The following is a 17705-nucleotide window of genomic DNA, read 5'->3' on the forward strand; positions in this document are numbered from 1 at the left end:
TTTCAGGCAGGTGTTAACAGCAAATAGGGGTGCCTCTCCTTTTTTAACCTTCCTTTCTTACCTCCCCAGGCTGGCGGCTCCCATATTTTTTTATTTCCTTAGCATTCCCTTGCTAATTCTAAGGAATTGCTGTTAAAAATCCTTTAGAAAAGTTTAAGTAAATATAGAAAAAAGACCTTGCGACCCCAGCCCATCTGGTATTCCCCGCTTGAGGTAACCTGCTCAAGATCATGGGCAATAATGCTCAGTTCCCATGGAACAGTCCCTTGGGCTAATTCAGATGCCATTCTTCTTCAAAATTGCCCCAAATCTTTTTTTTTTTAAATAAAGATTTTATTTATTTATTGGAGAGACAGAGAGAGAGTCACACAAGCAGGGTGAGGGGCAGGACCAGGAGAAGCAGACGCCCCCCTGAGCAGGGAGCCCGATGTGGGACTCGATCCCTGGACCGTGGGATCATGACCTGAGTTGAAGGCAGAAGATCAACCGACTGAGCTACTCGGGCACCCCTGCTCAAAATCTTCTAGTCACTTCACTTAGAGGAATAGCGTTAAAAGAAGGTTGGGTGCCTGGTCCCGGAGAGAAATAAGACAGTTATTGAAATCTCTCATTTTAATGTTTTTAAAACACAATCATGATTCAATGGTAAATACCAATGTATTAAAATCCATAGTGCCGCCTCTGGAACTCAAGACGAGCCAACGTGGTTAGGAAATATGGATGACATGAACACAGGCATCTGGTTCCATTTTATTAGAAAACAAAACCGAACAAAATTTTGCAATGAAATTTCCTGGAATTCACAATCCTTTTCAAATCTTTATAGTTGCATTTTTTTTTACCAGTACATAAGAACACGATTGCACTTATTTACATGATAATCTTCTAAATAACAAAAATAGCCATGTTGTACGGTTGAGTGTTTCCAACTATCGTCCTCAATATTTCATTACTAGCCCAGTATGAGACAGACTGTTTATGCTCTCCAAACACATAGATAATAGAATAAAGCAAAATAAAAGTCCATGTCTTCCAACAGAAGACAAATAAATCCCTTTAAAGACATCTTTTAAAACTTCTGTGTATTTCATGAGAGATATAAAGTGCTCTGGAAGGAGTAAGGTGGGTGCCTGAGGTGGGGAAAAAGGAAAGAGAGATTTATACCACCTTCCTAGCCCCCCCCCCCCAAACCCCCAAGCCAACACGGCTTTCACCAATCATTTAAATATACCTGTGACTTTGTACAGAAGACGATGTTTTGGTAAACAGACTACGTAATCCACTACTTAAGTTCTCAGCAATGAAGAGCTAACCAAGGTCCAAATTAAAAGCTACCCATGCAAATGCTATCAGTGATCATTTCTGTGATTTTTGAGTCATGTGGCAAATAAATCCAGGAAGCTGTCCCTGGATCTGAACATGGAGGATGGGTAAATGGCAGGACGGCACCACCACGTGTATGATCTGCGGACTGGCCAAAGTAAAATTCTACCTGACATGACTTGTTTTACGATAAAAGCAGACAAGTTCATGTATAGGGAGGAAAAACAAATCCACTGGATTCTTTTCTTGCCAGCAGGGAAATACTAGAGATTGATTTATGGTGCCATTTCTGATTATTTTATAATGGTAAATTCTTTGTAGCACATTTCCCCTCCTGTGAAAACAATGTGTTATATACAAAGGGATTAAAAGAAGTCTTTTTTTTTTTTTCCTCTTTTCACATTATTGAAATGGCAATTGCTGGTCATGGTCTGCAGTCTACAAAATTGGGTATCACATATACACTGCTTGGGAGGCTCCCCTGGAAACTAGAATAGTCATCCTCCCAGCTCATGAATATTTTAAAGAACAAGTTCCATTATTTTTGAGGAAATGAATGGAATGTAACTTTTCACAAGTACAAAATTACTTCAAGTTTTCTAAATATAAGGGACATCCCACTATAAAAATAACAGCCCCTCCAACCCTCCCACACCCCCTACATCTCTTTCTAATTATAAAATGGTACAGCCATTTCAGATTACTAATGTGAAAGCGGGAAGTAAATATATTATTATGTACATGTACAAAACACGTCAGTATTTCACACCATTTACATTCATATGAAAGAAGTCTGTTTATTGATCTTCCTTTGTGACTTGACAAGAAGAGAGTTGAGATAAGTTACAAAAACACTCAGGCCCTTCCTTGCCTTCCAACTCTGCACAAACATTCCAGCCAGAGGCATCTCCTTTGCCAACAGAGCTAACGATATGCTTTGACATTTGGCAGAAGAAAGGGCTGCGGACAGTAAGATCTTCTGTGGGGCTCTCCTTCAATTCTTCCGAGCTTGTGACATCCCTTCCTCTTTTGATAGACGGAAACTGTGTGAGGAAAGGCAAGTAACTAGTCCTTGAGGAAATGGTGACCCTAGTCAAATTAACTGGCTGACAGAACGGCGATTCCTCCAGCAGAGGGCGCCCCGCCCCCTTGCTAGAACAGCCTACTGACCAGGAGGACCACAGATGCCAACAGAGAACTCGTATCCTGGCAATCTTTCTCCAACTGCTCTGTTGTCTCTTCGCACAGGCAATAGTTTGGTATTTTCTTCAAAAGCGCGGGATACACTCTAATTAAGAAGCTCTCTTACATGAAAATTCTTTGGCTATTGAAAATCTTCACATTCTCAAAGAGAACAATAATTCCGAGTACAATAAAGCGCTAGTTTTGTCTAAAACTTTTTAAGGGGAAAAGGGAGACGAAACACCAGACTTGAAAGATGGTGTGGTACTAAGGCCACAATTTTTCTTTTTTTTTTCTTCTTTTTTTTTTTTTTAGATTTCTGGATTTAGTAAGGGCCATCTCCAGCCTGCAAAGAGAAAACCCCCTAAGATTTCACAGTTTCGTCTGACTAGGCAACCCACCTTCACTTTTATTTACGAGACCGTTAGGAGAAAATTAAATGAGGCAATGGAAGAACATGTGTCCATTTGGATGGTGATCGGTCTTTGGTTTACATAGCACACATGGTCCTCACATTTTCTTGCTTCTCTAAGCCTTTCAATTCAGTAAGGATGACAAGACCACAGACGTTCTGCCAGCGGCGGTTCTGGATACCTTGGGTGGAGCTAGCTACCTTCTCCCCAGAAGTTCTCCCTTGCTCTGTACAGACCTGCGGACCCCTTAAGAGACTGGTTCTTGCCTCATCATTATCATCAACAAACATTTCTCAGGGAGCGAATAGCTCTGTAGTAAGTACAAACATCAATCAAGAGGAGCACAAGGATGAAAAGGTCTTTGATCACTGAGAGTCCTGAAAAAGCCACTTGATTGAGGCAGACATAGTTCACAGGGTGATAAAGAGAGATGCGAGTGACCTCGTCAGGTTCTTTGCACAAAAAGCAGGTTTTGTCCTTAAATGGTTTGATAAATAAGGATCTACGTATAGGACCCGGAATCACCTCTTTCGTTTTGGGATAATTTCGTGTCATCATAAGGATCAAAGTGGAAGCGTGGCGACCAATCTATGGATTATTATTATTATTATTATTATTTTTACAAATTGCTGCTGCTATTACAAAGGGTCTGGAGCTGTGAGATGGGGAGACAAGAAGGCAAAGAGAAGAGGTAAGTGATGCTGAGAAACTCATTTTGTTTCTCAGAATTAATTTATCTTTCAGACAACCCAACCTTCTTTGCAACCACGAGAGTTTAACTCATGAGTGTTAAACTCCTTGAAACACACACATACACACACACATACCCAAAAACATGGGGTCAGCTCTAAACCTAGGGGATGAGCTTTTATTTGGAAAGAGTGCCCATGTTCATGTCCAGCCATCCCTTCTCACTTTCTGCAGGCTAGTATTCCCACCTCCTGCCATCATCAGTTACATGTCTGTGACACACAGCACTGTGCAAGGAACCTTTGTCCCTCACCTTAGGAGAATGGTTTCTTTGCATCTCTTTTTCAGTCTTAAGGAAGAAATGGCCCTCAGATTCCTTAACAAAGAGGAAGTTCTTGTGCTAGGAAGCAGAGTTAAGAAGCATGAGTGGACATGGGATATGGTCTGGCCAGTTTACATTTTTCTAAGAAGTCTTAACCTCAGGGGCCTCTGGTGGACTAGAAGGTCACAAATGCTCAAGGTAGAACATAACAGATCTCAACAGCATTCTGGAATTGTGACTTGGCCATTATCTGCCTAGGAGACTTTATTGGCAAGGGAGCCTGAAAAAAAGGCAGTAGCTATAGCGGTCTGTGATTAAATTAGTGCTTGGAGAAGTGAAAACACGGCTAACTCCATTTCGGAGGAAGTTAATTTGCCTTTAGAGTAAACTGGTTTTCCTCATCAGAAGTGCAAATATAGACACTGCCACACAATAAAACAAGAAAAACACCAACAACAGTAACAATGGTATTCACAATAATGATAAGTCTACAGATCCAAAGCTACCAAGGTTTTTTTGTCCCAAAGGATGGGAAAAGGTTGTGTGTAGGTAGGTGTGTGTACAGAGACAGCAGTCAATGAAAGCCAGATACACACACACACACACACACACACACACACATACAGGGAAAAAGGGAAAGAGATCTAAGCTCCACCATATAAAAAATGCCACTGAAAATTGCTGCAGGGGCCACAGTACCATAGGTGGCTGGGTCCTTGCTCCACAGAGGATGAGACTCCATATCTTAGATTTTCTGAAAGAGTTTTGATTTAATGAGATTTCTTTGTTTTCAATCAAGGTGATGCACTCCATGGATAACTAAATGCCACTTATTTTTTATGCTCTGCAGGAATTTTCATCTAAACACAACTCATAGATAAAAAAGAACCCCATGTCAGGCTATCTGTCACCACTTTTGGGTCTGAAAGTCTGGTGGCCGCAGGGATGTCAGCACGGTCTGAAGCAGCCCCCAGGCACTGTAGTTTCTGACATAACCATCCCAGACCCGTGAATGTCCAGAATGAGGGAAATGCTGAAAACAATCTTTGGACAGGGATTTGCCTCCATGGTTACCATCATGACGAGGTGATGTCAGAAAAGGGTTTTGCCACTATCTTTTTTTTTTTTTTTTTTAAGGATTTTTAAAAAGTAATCTCTACATCCAATGTGGGGCTCGAACTCACACCCCTAAGATCAAGAATCGCTTGCTCTACCGACTGAGCCAGCCAGGCGGCCCTCTGCTATTCACTTCCTGCTTCTCCCAAGTCCCCTTCTTCCTGCCTAGGTGATGGGGTTACTATTTCAGGGGCAACTAAGACTGGAGACGAAATCAATGGTTAGCTGCTGTATTCATAATCAGGGCTCAGTTCCTTTCAGAGGATCAGTCACATGGAAGAGGCAATTCCTAGAGGTGACTCTCCGTTCTCCTGAGGGAATGGAAGTGCTCCCTCTCTTGCCCACAGCCTTGGGGTGGGAGGATGCTGACTTCTGATCGGGGAGCTGGCAGTGGGCAGCTATCATGATTCACCCAATAGGGCTGGATGGTCACAACCCCAAAGGCTTCTCCATAAGGCTACTCGGAGTCTTGTACCTGGTGTCAGTACGTAACTTCCTACTTTTCCCTCTCAAATCCCCAGGGAGCACTGGCACTGGGCAAAGGCCTTCGGCCAGTCCGGAAGCAGGAGAACTAGGGGTTGAGGTGAAGTTGGATGGAATTCTTTTTGGCTCCCGAGTGCCACATACCAGTCTAAGGGTTTGTCATAGAAGTGAGGGAGACAATTTCATTTCAGCACCAAATCAACAGGGTTTGTGTGACTTTAAAAAAAAAACCACAACTGGTCAGCAAAGTAACGGTAATAGTAATGGACATCAGTGTATGGTGAGAAAGGTCAGGCAGAAATTTCAAAAAGCATGGCCTATTTACTTGTCGTAAAACAAACAGATCTTTGGGGCTCTCATTAGGCAACTTGGGTGGAGTCTAGTTCTCTCTGGAGGTAATTAGGTTTTAACTTTTTTTTTTCTTTGCAAGGGTCAGGGGATCTTGCGAGAATGCTGGAGCAGCTCTGCACCTGTGCTATCCAGCTGGGAGCCATGGGCCACAAGTGGCTGTTGACACAGGGCTGGAGATGTAGCTAGCCCAAAATGAGGCATTCTGGGAGCTTAAACACACTATGGGTTTAGAGGATTTCATACAAAAAAGAATGTACAAGATTTCATTTATGCTTTTTACACATTGAAACAAAAAGATTACATATACTATTAAAATTATTTTGAAACATTCCTCTTTACTTTGTAAAATGTAGCCAGTAGAAAATGTAAAATTTACATGAGTGATTTGCATTATATTTCTATTGGATAGTGCTAGTCTGGACACTCATTATAGAGGAATGCGCATCTGTAAATACACATGAAGTTTGCATATGCTTCTAGAGGGTTCCCAGCTCAAAATTTACTCTTTGGGGGAGGGGGGGTGGTGGTGAAGAAGGCTATGGGAGAAGTTTTTCATTTCTTTTAAACTCTTCTATGCTGGTTAAACTTTTTTTTAAATTTTTTTTTTAAACCACCAAAGCCACAGGAAAATCCTCTGAAAATAAACCTTTGGTAAATGGAGAGCCTCCTAGGCTCAGGGATTTTGCAGCAGAACCTCCTTGGGGTAAAAGCCCACCCAGATGCCCCTCACCCTGCTCCGGGCCCCTCCTCATCTATTCAGCATCCTATAGGGGGGGCCACAGTTGTGGTGTACAAAGGCAACCGATTCCTGATTTATCTGGTCACCGGCTGGAAGAGACAACACTCATCATATGGAGAAGTATGCAGTGCAAAGGGCATTTTCTCCCCTGGGTATGGAATACAATTTTATTTCTTTTGCTGTTGGATTATCCTTCTAATTCCACTTGACGTAAGTTAATACCCAAGTGTGCTTCAGGTAGAGATGACTCAAGGGTACACAGTGTAATGCTATGCTGACCAAGAACAAGAAACACTCTGAGACAAAGAATCCCAGACCGAGGACTAGAATTTGAAGGTATCCGGACATTACAGACTCTGTGACTAACAGCTATTTTAAAACCAGGTGAAACAAAACCACTCCTACTTGGACTTCAACCTTGAATCATCTCGATAGTCATTCTCAGCACCAAAGCCATTCGTGTACGTTATGTGTCAAGAAACTGCCTCCCCAAGGTATGAAGTCAGCTATATGTCATCCCCATCTGCCAAAAAAGGGACACCCCCCCACCCCCTGCTCCCCCCATCTCGGGGCAAAAAGCTCATTAGCAGTCTCAAGGCCAGAAGGAGCCTTGGCCATCATCTCGTGGAACTCCTTCATTTCACAGAGGGAGAAGGTGAGGCTCAGCAAACATGTGACTCAGCCCGGACTCCAGACTTCGATTCAGTGCTATGTTCACTCCTCCCTGCCTGCCTTCGCACACTGACACTGGGTTTCATTATAAGAAGTGTGAGACTCCCAGAGAGCTGTGACATTTCTGAAGGTGGTCATCATTTTCCTTGCCTTGCTGCCTACTTAGAAAGCATCGAATAGGGAATCATTAAAGATGGGAGTGGGGGCGGGGGGGGGGGGAGCGACCAGTAGTCTGCCATCCACTCCTGTGACATCCACTCTACGTTTCAGCAGGCAGCGGAGATTTACGACACAGCTCAGCTCTGGTTTTTGGATGAGTATTAGTGTAATGAGGTGGAAAAGCCTTGTTAAAGATGTAAATAACTCAGTGAGAAAAGCCTTCCTTCTTAGTAACCCACGCAGCCACCATCGCCTTCTGGCAGAGGGTGAGGTGATCCGTGATTGTCCGGGGAAACCATTCACTGCCTTAGTCATCTCTGCATGATAGTCTAAATGAATTACAAAATTCTCCACTGAAAAAAATAGCACATCTCTGTCATAGTTACAAAAAAAAAAAAAAAAGAAAGAAAGAAAGAAAAAAGAATAAAAACGTAAGTAGTTTTAAAAATGTCGGTGGGTTTCAGTATCCATTGGATGCCTCTTTTCCTGTCCCTCTTTGTCTCTCTCTGTTAGGAGAGACTTGGTTAGCAAATTCCCCATGCTGTACTTTTTAGACCAAATGGTTTATCAGATCACACGTCCCTCCTCACTTGAGATTTAGATGTACTTGGGGAGCCCAGGAAGCAAGCTGCCAAGGATTCCCATGAACCCTTCCTTGAGGTCTGGTGAATTTTAACACAAATGTGTTGGGATTAAGGGAAAACCCGGGTGCTCCCACACCTGGGAGAACCCAGTGTGTTTGACACTGGGTTCCCAGAGGACTGGGTCTCTTCTGAAGCCTCCATCACCTACAGAAGCCACTTGTGGAAGGAACAAAAGACTGTTTCATTCAGCCTTGTGGACACCACTGTAACAGACATTTTGCTTTTGGGAAGAATATGCAGTGACTGGTCTTAAAAACGGGCTTGCAGTCCCAGCTACAAGCCCTACAGTCATGAAGAACAGCGCTACAGCCCAGGAGGAGACTTCTGAGTTTGGAATTTCAGTCAAACACTGTAAGATCCAGGCAAAAATGAAGCTTCCTTCTCACATCACGGGGGCCATTAACAGAGCCTGGCAAGTGGGAGTGAGCGTGATGTGAATGCAAATAATGAGTGGTAGTCTCAGTGGATTCAGAGCTTAGTGTTGGGGTCTCTGGAAGCTAGGATCTTTAAGATCCACTTGAAAGAACTTAGATTCTTAAGGAAAGCTGGCCTTAGACTGTTTCGGGGTGCCGAGGCACGTCCCAAAGCCAAGCACACTTCATGCCGAGAGGTCAAGGCCATTCATCTCAGCGACAGCGTACAAACCAGTCACAGCAGGAACTGCTGCTTCGAGACAGAACTCTGTACAAACCTGGAGTCAACCGAAGGGGTGGACATCATGTAAACTGCACACAGTCTTTAGAAAGAAACTGCCAAAGAAATCAAACAACATTCCCCAAACAACAAAACAAGACCTGGAAGAAAAGGAAATAAAACTAAGAAGCCCTAAGCGTGTCCTTTCGGTCTGTTTTAGGAGCTCCTGAAGTGTGTCTACAAGGACATGGGAGGGAAAATCAGCTTTCGACTTCCCAGCTGCCAAGGCCATGGACTGTTGTACAGATGGAGAGACGGCTTCCTGATTAACGTGACTTTGGATATTGCTTTCGTTACCATTCTTGAGCGGAGCGCCGTGGAGTTACCAAGTGGTTCTGGAGGTGTGTGTAGCAGGGTCCAATTCTTGAGGTCCTCCTCCCTCCCTTCCCCCTGGGTCCTACCACCCCTTTGTTCTATAGTCACCGTTTCAAGACTTAACCTCTTCGCAGTCTTGGTCAGTGGAAAGTTCTACATCAGACAGTCCAACTTCCATTGCCATAATCAGCGAGATGTCAGAATCACTGCTTACAGCTGGCTCCTGCTCACCTGGGAGGAGAAAGCAAAGTTCATGGTCAACACTGAACTATGTCTTTGGAGGCTGGCTATTTTATACGATTGTCTTTAGGAACATTTCTTTGATGGCCGAGAGGCAGTATTAGAAAAATTGGCTATTTAGTAAAAACAGAAACAAAACCCAAAACCAAAACACAAAAACCAGAAACTAGAGCCTCATCTCACACGATAGCCCCAAATAAGCTCCAAATAAGTTAAATGTAAAGAAGAAACTAATATAGCTATAAAATATAGATATATTTTATAAGTGTATGTCTACATAGAAAAATATCTAATTTATCAAAGTAGGGCAAGAAACTCTATGTGGAAAAGCAGTTGAGCAATTCACAGAAGAACAGATTGATAAATGTGCATAAAATTCAAAAAATATTAAAAACATGAAAAATAAGGGGCGCCTGGGTGGCTCAGTGGGTTAGGCCTCTACCTTCGGCTCAGGTCATGATCCCAGGGTCCTGGGATTGAGCCCTGCATTGGGCTCCCTGCTTAGCAGGGAGCCTGATTCCCCCTTTCTCTCTCTGCCTGCCACTCTCCCTGCTTGTGATCTCTGTCTGTCAAATAAATAAATAAAGTCTTAAAAAAATACATGAAAAATAAGATCAAAAGGCATACATCAAACTTGAAATACTTGCGAACATTTCCCAAAGGGCTGCATTTTCAACATGTAGCTTTGAAATCAGTAAGAAAAACTAACCAGAAAAGTGGGCCCAGGTCGCTATGATAGAGCAATACAATATAAATGACCAATAACTATAAGGTAAAAATGAGCTACTTTTTTTTTTTTTAATAAAATCTGCACTCTTATTAAAGAAACATAGCATTACACTGAGGCAGGTACTTTGATACACTCCATGTAGCACTGTGACATTCTCACTCAGTAATTTCATTTCCAGAATGTATCATAAGTATCCACGCAAAAATATTCACTCAAGCACAATTTATAGCAGCAAAACATCTCAAGTGACAAAGTCTAACAATGTAGAATACCTAAGGAACGTGTGTTGCTTCTAGAGCACCATCTTCTTGTAACAACTAAAGTGATACTTCCAAAGAACTTGAAGTTATGTAAGAAAATGCTCACAAGGATTCTTTTAAGTGAGAACAGAAGTATCAAAGCTTTGTATGCAGTGAGGCTGACAAAGTTAACCAGAAGCCAGGAAGCCAACAGTGCTAGAAGAGTTGTCTCAAGTTTGGGGATTTATAGTCATTTTCTTAAAAAAAATTTTTTTTCAGTTTTACTTCCAAACATTCTGCAGGGAATAAATATCATTCATTCCCTCAGATGCAGTGAGTCCCCACTATGTACCAAGGATCGGGCTCGATGCGAGGTATGTCAGTAAGAGCGAGATGATTCCTGTCTTCAGGGAGCTTACTGTCCAGTAGGCAGGCCCTTCAGGAGACAGTCAGTCCCAACTCAGTGGGATATGCATGATGCTGGAAGATGCAGGAGCAGGGGTTACAGGAGTAGGGAAGAGGGCTATGTGACCCACTGCTGACTCAGAAAGCTTCCCATTGGGGACAATGTCTACAATGAGTCCTGAAGAAGAACTCATATTCTAGCCAGAAGATTGAGAAGGAAGCATCCCTTAAGCAGTAGCAATAGTATGTATAGATAGCTATGTCTGAGCACGATTGGGAGCCTTGTACAGATGGGCATCTTTAATACATCATATAATAATATGTCATATAATACATCATATAATAATAGGTCATATTTAAATACGCCTGGAGCGCAAGGTCAAGCTAGGGACTCTGAAGGGAGGCTTTAAAAAACGGTAGCTTTAGAACCAAAGAGCTTGCATGTCCCATTATCCTGTTGAAGAAACTGGAAGACTGGCAAAATGTCTAAGCACAGAAGAAGCTGGTGGTTGTTAATACTTTTGCTCTGATAATCATTGATATGATTTATTTCATGTTGACATACAGTTAAGGAGAATATATGAGTTTTATGAAAGACGTGAGTTCTTTTTTTTAATTTAAATTCAGTTTACTTAACATATAGTATATTATTAGTTTCAGAAACAATTTAGATTAATCAGTTGCATATGATGCCCTGTGCTCATCCCATCACATGCCCTCCTTAATGCCCATCACCCAGTTACCCATGTCCCCTCCTCCCCTCCAGCAACCCCCAGCTTGTATCCTATAGTTAAGAATCTCTTATGGTTTATCCCCTTCTCTGTTTTCATCTTTTTATTTCCCTTCCCATCCTCTACGTTCATCTGTTTTCTTAAATTTGACATCAGAGTGAAATCGTATGATGTTTGTCTTTCTCTGATTGACTTATTTTGCTTAGCATAATATCCTCTAGTTTGATCCATATCGTTGCAAATGGCAAGATTTCATTCTTTATGATGGTTGAGTAGTATTCCCGTATATGTGTGTGTGTGTGTATTACATCTTCTTTATCCATTCATCTGTTGATAGACATCTGGGCTCTTTTCATAGTTCGGCTATTGTGGACATTGCTGGCTATAAACATTGGGGTGCAGGTGCCCCTTTGAATCATGTTTGTCCTCTTTAGATAAATACCCAGTAGTGCGATTGCTGGGTCGTAAGGTAGCCTATTTTTAACTTTTCGAGGACCCTCCATGCTGTTTTCCAGAGTGGCTACCCCAGCTTGCATTCCCACCAACAGTGTAAGAGGGTTCCCCTTTCTCCGCATCCTCGCCAGCATCCGTCATTTCCTGACTTGTTAATTTTAGCCATTCTGACTGGTGTGAGGTGGTATCTCATTGTGGTTTTGATTTGTATTTCCCTGATGCTGAGTGATGTGGAGCATTTTTTCATGCGAAAAGACAATGAATTCTTAAGATATTTAAAAGGAGACAAACAGAAGTAACAAAAAGTTATGACCTTAAGAATCAGCTTGAGAGAAATGGGCTGTTTCACAGGAATATATCCAACCTAACAACTGAGCTCTAATAGGTTTCCTAGGCCCATAAATGCATGCGGCTTATAGTAATGTAGACAGACCCCTGGCTAGAATAAGACTTTGGAAGCAGCTCTTGGCAGTTAGAAGTATTTCGTATTTGAAAACGGGGGCACTCAACAAATATTCAATGAAACTAGTCATTTAGAATAAAGGCAAATTGGATCCCTGCCCCACACTTCACAACAAAATACATTCTAGGCTAACGAAACCTGTATCTGTACCTGTACCTATAGCCCGTTTTTAATTGTGCACATGCACTTCCTTCCCATTTATCCTCTTCTCCAGAGCCACCTGGTACTTTCAATCCCTGACTTTTGGGGAATTCTTTTTGCAAATTGGGATAGTTCTCCCTTCCTTTACGGCTGCTTTGCATTTGTTTTCTCCGCAGGGCTCTGGCTTGCTGCTGTGCAGGCTCTGCTCAGCACCACTCTAGGGAAAGCCTTCACTTTGGAGTCTGAGTGAGCAGTGTCCATTAGATTGGGACAGTGCACAACCTGCACAGCTGGACACAGGAGCTTGCTCTGTTTCTCAGATCCACTAAGTCCTTGGCCCTTCATCCATTTTTTCCCCAGTTGCCCATATCTTGTTATTGTCTCTTTTTACCTTTTCCCATCCATGTTGGTTTACAAAATCCCTTTGCTATAGTTTATATGGGGTTTTAGGAGAGGCTGGAAGTAGTTTCATATGTTCAATCTACTTGTTTCGCTCAGCACTCTCCTAAAGCATCACTTTTGCAAGGAGAAATAGAATTCTATGCACAAGAACTGGGAACCTGTTTTACTTCATGGGACTATTCTAGCCTCAGGTATAGTAACTCTACATGTTACTTTGTCTAAGTCACTCTGTCCTCTGGGGCTAAAGTTCAGTTGTCTATAAAATGAGTTTGGACTGGATCTTCAGTTCCTTCCAGTGGTTACAGTTTGTACCTGTACAGGTTGATGTCACCCTAGCACAGTCTTTCCTACCTGTTGCTTTCTCAATGAATATTTACAAGAATTCCCATCAAGGAACAAAGTTATAAGCCTCTCTTTCAGCACAGCCCTCCAAATTATTGTTTTTGTAATTGAAAATATTCTTTTCTTAATCAAAAAAGGTCTGTTGTATATTTAATACAAGCATATACTAAACGGAAGAATTCACTATTTGAGGTGTAGTGAATTAAATTATTCTTATTCTTGGAGATAAAAAATGAGGGTTAAATTATGGAGATATAATCTCTCTTTTTCTCCCTCTTTTTTTTTTTCCTCCAGTGGTCCATGAACAAATTCAGCTCATGAGCAGCCAAAATTTTCAGCTCGCAATTACACTGTAAGTCAACCAAGAAGCTCATCATGGAGTGGTTCCATGACTTTCATAAATATCTAGTTTAAAATAAAAAAAAAAAACAAAAAACAAAGGCAGCCCAGACGAAGGGCTGGGTTAGTCAGAGTTCTATAAAGATAGGTCCATGTAACCTGCAGTGGCAGCTTCTCACCCTAACTTCTGGCTTTTCAAGCCACCAGCCTCTGCAGATTTCAAGGATTCATTCCCACTGTGGGTTTTCTAAACTGGAACTTGGGAATCGAAAGAAAGGCCATGGGGACGGATGGAACTACGGCTGCTGAATTCATGATGCTGTTTCGGAAACTGACCGTCCTGCACACCTCCAGGCAAAGAGGAATTCGAATCAATGAAATCAGATACTTGCCAAAAAGCGGCTCAGTTGGGGTGCCTGGGTGGCTCAGTGGGTTAAGCCTCTGCCTTCGGCTCAGGTCATGATCTCAGGGTCCTGGGATCGAGCCCTGCATCGAGCCCCGCATCGGGCTCTCTGCTCAGTGGTGAGCCTGCTTCCTCCTCTCTCTGCCTGCCTCTCTGCCTACTTATGATCTCTCTCTCTGTCAAATAGATAAATAAAAAATCTTTAAAAAAAAAAAAGTGGCTCAATTTTTACAATGTAGCATCGCATCAAGCATATCAGCTAATCAATCATTTTCCATGTCAAAACTTAAAAAAAGATGATCTGAATACATTCGAAATTATTTTTTTACTCCATCTTGTGTTTTTAATTGAACTTAGTTTGTGCCATAATTTTTTAAAAGCAGGGCTTTATCTTTTAATTAAGGAAGATGTTTTACTTTGAGGCCACAATAATACAAAGGAAACCCATTGTCACTAAAACATTTAGAAGGTTCTCTGTAGGTGGTACTAATTGGGAAGTGTAAAGTAGCTATTAACAATATAAATGTTCATGGAATATTATCTCCTTCCCTGCAAAAGCTGATATAAAAGGAATGCAGAAATGACATCGGCCTTTACTGCATCCTCACAACAACCCTTTGATGTAGGTATCTTGATGCCTGTTTCACAGATGGAAAAAAAATACTCTCAGTCCACTGGATGCAGTAGTATTACACCTACTTGACCTACTTTCTTCTCTTGGATTTCATGCATTGTAAAGACATGGAGAGAACTGAAACAGAGAGCGATAGGATCCACTTAATATTTTAAAAGATCATCCTCACTGTTAAGTGAAGAACAGATTGGTAGGACAAAGGGTGGAGGGAATCTGGAGGAAACTATTGTAGCAAAACAGACAAAACGTGATGATGGCTTGGTACAGCAGCAGGGTGGAGATAAGGGGACCCACTGAAGAAATATTTTAGGAAGAGGATACACAGGAGGGTGATGGGTTGGGCAAGGGCGGCAAGAGAGGAGAAAGTGAAGGATAACCCCCACATTTCTTTTTTTCTTTTTTAAGATTTTATTTATTTATTTGACAGACAGAGATCACAAGTAGGCAGAGAGGCAGGCAGAGAGAGAGGGGGAAGCAGGCTCCCTGCTGAGCAGAGAGCCCAATGCAGGGCTCGATTCCAGGACCCTGGGATCAGGGCCCCAGCCGAAGGCAGAGGCTTAACCCACTGAGTCACCAAGGCACCCCTTACCCCCACATTTCTTGAGCAATATAGGTACCACTTACTCAGCAGGAGGAACTGGAAGATGAACCAGTGGGGAGAGATCAGGAGTTCAGTTTTGCATGTGCCATGTTTGAGAGGCCCTTGAGACTCACAAAGGGAGATGGGGTCGGCAGCTAGATACAGAAGTCGGGAGGGCAATACGTGAAGTGAGAGGCTTCAGCAATTTGCAACCAGGAGAGTAGATGAGGTGTTTCCAGCAAAAGATTATAGAGAAAAACACCAGGGACAGATCTCCCCGGAACACCGAAACCTACTGCCAAAAACTCAAACTCATGACGCCAACGTGATTCGTTCTGCCTGTGCCATGTTTTCTTTTAAAGTATGAATTAGTTACCAATATTTAAATGTCAGGCTACTTTACATACAAATTTAGATTTGAAATTTACCTTGGAAAAATAAATACCTGGCAATATACGCCCAATTCCTGGAACGAAATAATTGAGGGGAACAGAGGAAGTGCTGCCCCGCTTAGCTCAAGTCAAAGATGGTCTGGGTCCCCACAGCTGTCTAACAGTCTGCTGTCCTGGTTCATGGTACTTGGCTGTGTAGAGAGAACAGCTGAAAACCTCATATTTAGGGGGAGGGCAGAAGAACACCAGAGGAGAGTAAGCTCCGAAAGAGCCTGAAAATGGCCAGAGAATACTGTGTCATTGATTCATTTCCTTCTTTTCTCTTAAATATATTCTGTTTTACCTCCTTCATAGACACTGACTCACCATTAACAATCCATACTCAAGGAAATGAGGTACTGTGAGTATTACTGATTTGGTTGGGTGGGTTTTAAGGCTAATTCTGTCATCTAATTTCACAGTCTTGAGTGTCTTTATCACAGCATTAGCGAGCATCTGATGAGAGAGTGGGCAGAAAAGACTCCAATTTACATGGAGCTTTGTAACCTATTTTCTTGACCCCTAACTACTGCTTTCATACATTTCCACATGTAATTGTAAGTACAATCCAGCAGTAGCCTAACTGTGATTAACCAAAAAATTCTTAGTGTTGGGACTTATTCCATTTAATCCATAAACTATAAATATCTTTGGCTTATCTCTTTCTTAATATATAAAAAATTACCTAAAGACTCACAGTTTCCCTTTGTGAAATGGGCATTGCAGTTGTAGTTCTGCTGTGGGTTTGGTAGAAGGGTGTATAATAAAATGTGCCTGCATGACCAAGTTCCCTCCTGAGATTAGAAGACCCTGAGATTCGTGTCACCTGGTGTTGGGCATACCTCGTCTGTCCCTGGCACTTCCCTGGCTCAGCCCCATGTCCCTGTCAGCGTTCTCATTTCAGAATCCCACCATGCTCCTCCCGAAATAGGACGCACTTGGCAGATGTCTGTAGCATTGAACTTGGACTAAAGTTCCCTCTGGCCACTGTAGGGCTCAAGTTTGGTATTTTATTAGCTAATAGCAATCTTAATGCTTATTGAATATTTAGTACATGCCTAGGATTACACTAAGTATTTAAACAGATTATCTAATTTAATATTCAAAATCAACCTATGACATAGTATTATTTCTATTTTCAGGCGATAAAACTAGAGCTCAGAAAGGTTAAAAACCTCCTGAGCTTAAACTGCAAGTAAGACTTAGAAGTAGAATTTGAGCCTAGATCTGACTCCAGAGTCCACGAACGTGACTATATCTATACTTCTTGGTGAGATTCTTAACCTGAGGATTAGTGGACTTGTGGGGGCACCCAGGTACCTAAAATTCCATACATGCTTATATGGTCATACGCATACATATATTTTTCTGGTATGAAAACTGCTTTCACTAAATTCTTACAGAACCACAAAAAGGCTAAGAACCATTCACTGAAGAGATTTTGCATCCTGGGTGAGTTGGAGAACACGCTGCCGTATGCAAAAAGAGTGGCTTGCCTTTCTTTTCAATGCATATTTTAGTTTACATTTCACTGCCTATATGTTCTATTTATTTGACATGACACTTTTCATATGAAGTCACTGCTTTCCTACTTGTTTCTTTATGATGGTTATTCGAAGCTCAAGCAGAAAATTATCCTTCCCAGAATGAAGTTTGATATTTACTGCCTGTCTTATGAAAGAAGGCGTAGAGCAGTAGCGGGCTGGAATAAGTCCTCCTCTGTTAAGAATGAACAAACATTGCCCTCAGAGTGTTCTCTGTGTTGAAAGAAAATAAGGTGGTGATGAATACAGTCCCCCAGGTGTCCCGATTCTCCAGGAGGTCTGGGGTTACATGCTGAGAGCCGCTCTGCATCGCATAAAAGCTTATTTTTCCCCATGTACTTGAAAAATAAGGTCTCAGAGAAAAATGGCACCCTTCCGTCCACTGCAACCAACACTTACCTTCTTGAAAATAAGACATCATTTCCAATCACCACTGTATGATGCAAGAGCACCACAGGAGGGGGGCTCAACCAGATCGGCCGACTTAGAACATTATCTTATCATCTCTTCTCAGAAATGTGATATT

General features: G+C 42.1%; 1 protein-coding gene across 1 annotated transcript in view; it reads right to left on the bottom strand.

The window, feature by feature from the left end:
* Positions 1 to 738: 738 nt before the first annotated feature.
* Positions 739 to 17705, bottom strand: part of RNF150 (ring finger protein 150) — a 277312-nt gene continuing 260345 nt past the window's right edge. Inside the window, exon 7 of the mRNA XM_047718513.1 lies at positions 739 to 9333. Within this exon, the coding sequence (XP_047574469.1) occupies positions 9215 to 9333 (119 nt within the window). The 3' untranslated portion in view covers positions 739 to 9214. The remainder of the gene's footprint in view (positions 9334 to 17705) is intronic.

This window comes from Lutra lutra, chromosome 2, assembly GCF_902655055.1.
Source record: "Lutra lutra chromosome 2, mLutLut1.2, whole genome shotgun sequence".
Lineage (NCBI taxonomy): Eukaryota > Metazoa > Chordata > Mammalia > Carnivora > Mustelidae > Lutra > Lutra lutra.